The sequence below is a fragment of the Alosa sapidissima genome, chromosome 22, assembly GCF_018492685.1.
Source record: "Alosa sapidissima isolate fAloSap1 chromosome 22, fAloSap1.pri, whole genome shotgun sequence".
In the NCBI taxonomy this organism is placed as follows: domain Eukaryota; kingdom Metazoa; phylum Chordata; class Actinopteri; order Clupeiformes; family Clupeidae; genus Alosa; species Alosa sapidissima.
Window position 1 is genome coordinate 10,263,881 of NC_055978.1, and position 9,053 is coordinate 10,272,933.

General features: G+C 49.0%; 1 protein-coding gene across 2 annotated transcripts in view; it reads left to right on the forward strand.

The window, feature by feature from the left end:
* Positions 1-7,494, forward strand: part of itih5 (inter-alpha-trypsin inhibitor heavy chain 5) — a 22,292-nt gene extending 14,798 nt beyond the window's left edge. For both annotated transcript variants that reach the window (XM_042078701.1, XM_042078702.1), the window contains exons 10-15: positions 1,611-1,912; positions 2,517-3,104; positions 3,550-3,609; positions 5,015-5,131; positions 5,986-6,363; positions 6,625-7,494. In XM_042078701.1, the coding sequence (XP_041934635.1) occupies positions 1,611-1,912; positions 2,517-3,104; positions 3,550-3,609; positions 5,015-5,131; positions 5,986-6,363; positions 6,625-6,950 (1,771 nt within the window). In that variant the 3' untranslated portion in view covers positions 6,951-7,494. The remainder of the gene's footprint in view (positions 1-1,610; positions 1,913-2,516; positions 3,105-3,549; positions 3,610-5,014; positions 5,132-5,985; positions 6,364-6,624) is intronic.
* The last annotated feature ends 1,559 nt before the right edge of the window (positions 7,495-9,053 follow it).

A 9,053-nucleotide genomic window follows, 5' to 3' on the forward strand; every position in this document is an offset into this window, starting at 1 on the left:
TGTGTGTGTATGTTTGTGTGTGTGTGTGTTCGTGTGTATGAGTCTGTGTGTATGAGTCTGTGTGTGTGTGTGTGTGTGTGTGTGTGTGTGTGTGTGTGTGTGTGTGAGTCTGTGTGCGTGTGTGTGTGTGTGTGTGTGTGTGTTGTCTCTGTAATAACTTCCCTGTCCATCTCCTGTGCTGCAGTCTCTCATCGGTGTGAAGCAGGGCAGGGTGAAATTCCCAGCTGCTGACAGCTCCACGCAAAACATCGGATTAACACACACCTGTGCTCAAACACACACCTGCCTCGTCCACACACACACCTGTGCTCAAACACACACCTGCCTCGCCTCACACACACCTAACTGTCTCAAACGCACCCAAAGCAGTTGTGTCGGGGCAGTCTTGGATACCAGACACACACACACACACACACACACACACACACACACACACACACACACACACACACACACACACACACAAACATACACACACAAACACACACACACAAACCAGTACTGTGGAGCCACCGTGATTAAATATTAACTTAAAGACAACAGAAGGAACAGCCTGACAGGTCAACAGGAGGTCAATGAATTCTTCCTATGAAGGAACATTCCGTATAACGTATATTTTTGTGGTATGCAAACGTGATGTGTGAGTGTGTGTTTAAGGGATAGCCTGGAGTTGTGTGTGTGTGTGTTTGTGTTTATGTGTGTGTGTGTGTGTGTGTGCGTGTGCGTGTGCGTGTGCGTGTGCGTGTGCGTGTGCGTGTGCGTGCGTGTGTGTGTGTGTGTGTGCGCGTGTGTGTGTGTGTGTATGTTTGTTTTCATGTATAGAGGATGTGTCTGTGTGTGGTCGTGGACATTGTTCTTCCTGTGCCTTGGTGAGTGTTACTTTGTGCGTTACTTTGTGTGAGTGTGACTTTTCATTTGGGGGAGGCAAATTTGTTGCAAACGCGTATGTGTGTGTGTGTTAACCTGGGATAGGCCAATAAAGATGTTGAAGGACACGGCAGGTTGTTCCGGCAGCTTGCGCGCACACACACACACACACAACCACACTGCTTCAATGGCCTTGACTGTTTCTATAGCTCCTTCAGATGGTCAAGAAGTTCAGGCATTAGTCCCACAGCTTAATGATTCCTCATCATGACAAGGTCACGGAGCTGTTGGCTTTACAGCACCCAAGACCCCCCCCCCCCCCCACACACACACACTCATTTACACACACACAAACACGCACACACACACACAAGGTGCAGTGCAAACAGGATGTCTGAAGTCTGAGTGTCGACTTCTTGTAGCTGTGTAATCACATACTCTTTGTTTTCTCTGTCTGTTTGTCTGGCTGTTTATCTCTCTCTCACACATACACACACACATGTGCACACACACACACACACACACACACAACCCCCCCACCCACACCCACACATACACACACACACACTCATATGCATACACACACACACACACACACACACTCACACACACACACACACACACACACACACACACACACACACAAACCCCCCCGCCCACACCCACCCACACACACACACACACACACACACACACACACACACACTCATATGCATATACACACACACACACACATTGTTCAGGTTCTATGATGAGATTGGCACACCGCTGCTGTCGGACATCCACGTGGAGTACTCGGAGGACCAGGTGGAGTACGTCACGCAGCACCTCTTCACCAACTACTTCAACGGCTCCGAGATCGTCATCGCCGGCAAGCTGACCAACCGCAGCGCAGACACGCTGCACGTGCAGGTCACCGCCAGCAACAGCGACCGCAGCATCGTCATGGAGAAGGACGTGCCGCTACGGCAACGCGAGCTGGAGACGGAGCGGCGCATGAAGGCTGCCGGGCTGCTGACTGGAGCGGGCCTAGACGCAGTCAGAGGTCAGAGGTCACAAACACAAACACAAACACAAGCACAAACACAAACTGATCTGGGCTGGGACGATGGGATCGGACCTAGACACAGTTAGAGGTCACATGTCACAAACACAAACACAAATACAAACACAAACACAAACACACACTGACCTGGGCTTGGGCGATGGGTGTGGACCTAGACACAGTTAGAGGTCACACGTCACAAACACCAACACTTCTTTTGGCTTGATTCACACGAGTGAACGAAAACCAGCCAGGAAGTGCTCGGCATGTCTAGGAACTCCTTCAGGACTGTTAGAGACCATCCCCAGAGTCGAACTTAAGGTGGTTGAGAGAATGCTAAGAGTGGGAAATGCTGTCATCACAGTAAAGGTTGGATGCTTTGTAGAGACTTAAACATATCATATCATATTTTGCTTTATTTTACAGTTGCTTACAACATAACCCCATGTGTGTTAATTCATGATACACGAGTGTAAGAATAGTCAGATAAGAAAGTCCAAAAGTCCAAAAGTTTGACTGCTAATGTTTCTGATTATCATCTTTGATACATATCTTTATCATTTACAGTCTAATAAATCATTTTTTTCCCTCCCGTTGTCTACAGGTATAGCCACGAGCACAGGAACAGTCACTACAACCAGCAGGCCCTCTGGTGCCGACTCAAACAGAGGAACTCAGACAGATGCGAATGCAAACGCAAACGCCAAACCAGGTGCAAACGCCAAACCGGACGCGAAAGCAGACGCGAACGCAAACGGCAAATCGGACGGAAAAGCCGGCACAAGCGCGTCGGAGTCGGAGGGCAGCGCGGGTTACATCGAGCGCCTGTGGGGCTTCATGAGCGTGAAGGACGGCCTGCGTTCGCGCATGCGCAGCCACACAAGTCGCGAGCGGGACGAGCACACCCGCCAGGCCACTGGCCTCTCGCTGGCCTACAACTTCCTGACGCCGCTGACCGACATGACCGTTGAGAAGCCGCAGGTGCTCGCCGACGGGACGCTCGCGACAGAGGCCACGCCCACCCAGCCGCCGGCCACGGCAAATGGGGCAGGGGCAGCCAATGAGCTGCCAGAGGAGGTGGAGGAGGAGGAGGAGGTGGGAGGAGCATCAGCCTCGTCATCATCGTCGTCACAGAGCCTGACCAGGAAGAAGGAACAACCAGGGAAGAGTTCTAAAGTTTCCAAGGCAACGGGTGAGTGGACAAACAAACTGATACAATGATGAAAATGCGCACACACACACACAAAACCTAAATCCAAGCAGGATCTCTGGAGATCCTGTGAATCATATTGTCCAAATTGGACTAACACCATGGCATGCACACATGCACACACACACACACACACACACACACACACACACACACACACACACACACACACACACACACACACACAAACACACTCACATCACCAATTTCCATTCCTGAAAAGTGTCACTTTCATCCTGGGCATGACCCAAGAATGACCAAATCAAGCACACTAAAGACATCATTTGGGTGGAGTGTGTGTGTGTGTGTGTGTGTGTGTGTGTGTGTGTGTGTGTGTGTGTGTGTGTGACTGAGTGTGTGTGTGTGTGTGTGTGTGGGTGGGTCTGTCTGTTTCACTAATCTCTTCCCTCTGTGTCTGCATTCATAGGCAGTGCCGCTGCAAAGAGACCCTCCAAAAAGTCTGTCACCAAAATCTCCAAAACATCCGGTAATTTTCTCACAGTTTTTGAGCTAGTTGTTGCTTTGGACAACATGAAACATCTGTGTGTGTGTGTGTGTGTGTGTGAGTGTGTGTGTGTGTGTGAGAGAGAAAGAGAGATGAAAGCAGAGTTAATGTACAGTATTGGGGTTTGGGTGCCTCTGTAATTTAACCTCTTTTGACCCTAATTTGCAACCAGCGCTGCCTCTTAGTGCCAGTGCAAAGCACTCTGGGAACTCCTGCTGGGTAGCTCTGATTAGAGGCGTGTGGGAGTGTGTGTGTGTGTGTGTGTGTGGGTGGGTGTGAGTGTCCGTACAAGCTTCTGTGTGTGTGTGTGTGTGTGTGATAGAGAGAAGGAGAGAAAAAGAGAGAGAATGGAAGAAAAGAAAGAGGGAAGAGAGAGCGAGATGGTGTGAGAAACATGAGAGAGAGAATGAGAGAGAGAGAGAAACCACAACTAACATTTGAGCCGTATAGTAACAGCTTTGCCATGAGTCCATCTGGCAAATCTGTTACTGAAACTCCCTCTCTCTCATTCTTTTGTTCCTCCCCCTCTCTCCTTCCTTCCCTCCTCTACCCCTCCCTCATTCCCTCTCTCCTTCCTTCCCTCTCATCTCCACCTCTCCCTCCACCACCTCTCTCTCCTTCACCTCTCCCTCCTCTCCCTCCTCCTCCACCTATCTCTCCTCCACCTCTCCCTCCTCCACCCCTCCCCTCCACCTCTCCCTCCTCCCCTCTCTCCATCCCTCCCTCCTCCACCTCTCTCTCCTCCACCCCTCTCTCCTTCACCTCTCCTTCCTCCACCCTTCTCTCCTCCACCCCTTCATCTCTCCTCCACCCCTCTCTCCTTCCCTCTTTCCTTCCTTCCCTTTCTCTATCCATCCCTCTCTCCTTCCCTCTCTCCTCCATCCCTCTCTCCTTCTCTCCTTCTTCCCCCCCTCTCTCCCTCTCCACACTCTCTTATCTGATACTGTGTTTAACGCAGGTCCTGCTCACTCTCGTAATGTTTAACTGGCCGTCCCACTCCCATCAGTGGGACCAGTGAGAGAAGAATAGTGACCACCATCACAAACCCAATCATAAAAACACGTGTGACTGACCACCATCACAAACCCAATCATAAAAACACGTGTGACTGACCACCATCACAAACCCAATCATAAAAACACGTGTGACTGACCACCATCACAAACCCAATCATAAAAACACGCGTTAATCAGCCTTTTTGGATTTCAACATCAATAAACATGTCAATTTCAATAGAATATTTGAGTTATTTTTTCAATATGTGATGGGAGCTGTGTGTATGTGTGAGTAAATATGTGTAATTAATATATATTATATATAATATGTTTGTGTTTCGTGTGTGTGTGTGTGTGTGTGTTTGTGTGTGTGTGTGATTTCTTCTATGCAGCTGACGGTGATCCTCACTTTGTGGTGGAGTTTCCTCTGAGCAAACTGACCGTGTGTTTCAACATTAACGGAGAGCCCGGCCACGTCCTGCGCCTCGTCACAGACCACGCTCAGTCTGGTCAGTACACAGAAGCAAAGAGCTCAATAATAACACCCAGATCTGTCAGTCTAAAGAAGTTAAAGGAACACGCACAAGCACGTGCCCGCACACACACGCGCCCGCCCACCCCCCACACACACACACACACACACACACACACGCACACGCAGATCTGTCAGTCTAAAGAAGTTAAGAAACACGCCTGCACACACACACACACACACACACACACACACACACACACCCAGATCTGTCAGTCTAAAGAAGTTAAGAAACACGCCTGCACACACACACACACACACACACACACACGCACATACACACCCAGATCTGCCAGTCTAAAGAAGTTAAGAAGTCCTTCATTCTTCCTACAGAAGCAAATAGCTGAGACAGCTCAGCAGCTAACCACTGTTGTTAGGTTATTAACTCATGTGTTGAGCTTAGTTTGGATGCATGTGTTAGGGTTTAGTGATGTGTTGAGCTTGGTTTGGATGACTGTGTTAGGGTTTAGTGATGTGAGGACATGTCATGTGGGTGTATGAATGTGTTAGGCTTTAGTGATGTGAGGACATGTGGGTGTATGGGTATGTTACTTACATTGACTTTGAGCAATTCAGATGGCTTGGATATTATTATGTGGTTTACGTGAGTAGGTGTATTGTTATTTCTACTCTCTCTCTCGCTCTCTCTCCATTTATCTCTCTCTCGCTCTCTCTCTCTCACTCACTCACTCACTCACTCACTTACTCTCTCTCTCTCTCTCTCTCTCTGGATTAATTGTTGCCATTTTGTTTACTTGATATCCCAACTCCATATTGTTTTTGCATGCCGTTGATGTGGTTCTCTGACTCTATGGTATTACGGTTCTGTAGGCGTGACGGTTAACGGTAAGCTGATTGGAGCACCGCCCCCTCCTGGTAGCCACAAGCAACTGCGGACATACTTCAGCACCATCACTATCGTGGCTGACAAGCCCCGTCGCTCCTACATCGAGGTGACCCCCAAGAAGGTCATCCTGGACGGCCGTGACCGCATGGTGCTGCCCTGCGACAAGAGCGTCTCCGTGAAGTCAGGCGACCTGGCCGTCGTCATAGTGGCCAGCGCGAACGTCACGGTGACCATCAGGGGGACGATCGGATTCGTCATCCTGCTGCATCGGTACAAAAACCCCGCCCCCTACCAGAGGGACCACCTGGGCTTCTACATCGGCAACAGCAAGGGGCTCAGCAAGGACACGCACGGCCTCCTGGGTAAGAGATCACATGATCACACACACACACACACACACGCACTCACACATGCACTCACACACACACACGCACTCACACATGCACTCACACACACACACGCACACGCACGCGCACACGCACACGCACACGCACACGCACACGAACACGCGCACACGCACACGCACATACACATGCACACACATGCTTTCAAATGTATATTCACTCATAGAGAGATGATAATACACACACCCATATAACTTGTCCCTGTGCTTCCTCCTGCAGGTCAATTCCTGAATGAGGAGGTAGGACTAGTTGAGCTAAGCGCTAACGCCACTAAGGGCACTAACGTTGCCACAGGGCAGCCGACAGCAGGGGGCGCCACTCAGTCCACTCCTCTGCCGCCGCGCACCGCCCTAAAGGTCAAAGGTCGCACTGTGCCCGTGGTGAAGAAGTCCCGGCGCATCTACAGCGGCCGGCAGACGGTGGACTGCTGGTTCGCGCGCAACAACGCCGCCAAGCTGATCGACGGCGACTACGGCAACTATGTGGTGTCACACATGTTCGACACGGGCAGCTGGCCACACGCTTTCATCTCCAACACAGACTGAGGCGCCCGGCGGCCGAGAGGGACGCTACGAGCCCAAACGTCATGCCAGAAGCACGTGGACGCTAGGGAGCAGAACACAAACTCGGTGCCATCGGAACCCACACTCACTATTACATTCCCCTATAAACCTGTGGCCCAGCACGAGAGATTATGGACTATACACAATACAGCACAACCTAACCACACTGCACTATGCACATACTGTAGCACACCTTACACTACAAATCTTACACACCTTACACACACTCACACACTATTTTTCACACACACACACACACACACACACACACTCTCTCTCTCTCTCTCTCTGTCTCTCTCTCTCTCTCACACACACACACACACACACACACACACACACACAACTCTAATCACACATCTATCCTCTCTCTCACTCCTGTCTGCGATCCTCACCCTTGTGCACTCAGGATATGCAGGCTCTTTGCCTCTTATGGACTAAATAACTATTCCATTACTCGTGAATATATTTTTATACTGCTATTTTAATGTTTAATGTAATACAAAGCCGTGTGATTTGTTAAACTACATTTTGTTTTTGTTTGCTTGTCATTTACTCACATTGTAAGCCCTAACCAAAGAATTTAATATGTACTTGGAACTCAGCAACAAAGAAGAATCCGACTGCGACTCCCGAACACACATACACACACACACACACACACACGGGCACACACATGAATGAAGCAAGAATCTGACTGCGACTCTTGAACACACACACACACACACACACACGAATGAAGCAAGAATCTGAGTGCGACTCCCTAACACACACACACACACACACACACACGCACACACGCACACACACATATGAATGAATGAATGAAGCAAGAATCCGTGTGCCACTCTAAAAACAGGAATGTGCGACTCCTGAACACAGCTGTGTCACATAAAGACGGAATCCTCTGTCAGACCTGCCAATCACTGTTTCACTATAGTGGTCTCCTTTCAAATCAGAGGAAAATGTGGCAAAAAGAAACACACACACACACACAAACATACTGCCAGCTCATAAACATGGTGACACTGACAAACAACACACACACTTTATACACATTCCTGGCTCATAAACACAACACACTGACAAAAGTACACACAGAAACACACACACACACTTTAAAACACTGCTAGCTTATACACACAACACTGACAAAAACAAAAACAAACACACACACACACACTTTAACACACTGCCAGCTCATAAACATGGCGACACACACTAAACGATCCCACCTGTTGGCGCCTCACCTCTCCTTGACTGGTCCCTGTCATCACAGACAGGTCACTGGGTCAAAGGCCACGCCCACTTCAGGGTGCTCATCTGTCTGTCATCATCTGAAGCACCTCCCTCTTTTCAATCACCAAACCCACTAGTGGCAGAGGGGGGTGGGGTCACCAAGGCATTCCAAAAGGTCAGACAGGCAGGCAGGTGATAACCTTTCAATCCCACCAAGTTACAAGATACACATATACACACACACACACACACTGAACTCTCTCACCTGAGCAGGTGTGTGACTAAACTATGTGTGAGTATGTGTGTGTGTTTTAACTGTGTGTGAGTGTGTGTGTGTGTTATCTAACCTCATTGCTTCATTGCTCATTTGAACAGTCTGACCCATTCACTCTAAAATCACATTTTTAAATACTCCTTAAAATGAAGAAGACAGTGGAAAAGCATAAAACCACACCAAGATCTTACTATGTGCTAGAGCCTACAGCGACGTAATTCGTTTAAAGAAGCTGATGGATCTACTAAACCCTTATTTATGCTCCATTTTTATACGAAAACAGATATGTCATTTCCGAACTGTTCTATTTTGTTCGTATCCTTTTGAGCTTTCAGAAAATGTGCAACATATGGACGAGATGAACACGGAGTGCGGATAGAAGGTTCCGTCTGTATCCGTATTTAAGGTTGACCATAAATGTGGCGTACGAAGAACATCAGTACTAGAACCCGTTCAGAGGAACCACTGGAGTTTCCTAGCCTATGGTAAATCTGGACAAAGCGTTTGATCCGAGCAGCGGAGGCCACTTAGAAGAGTCCCGGAGCCCTTTAGGCTAACTGTACGAGACGAGCTAA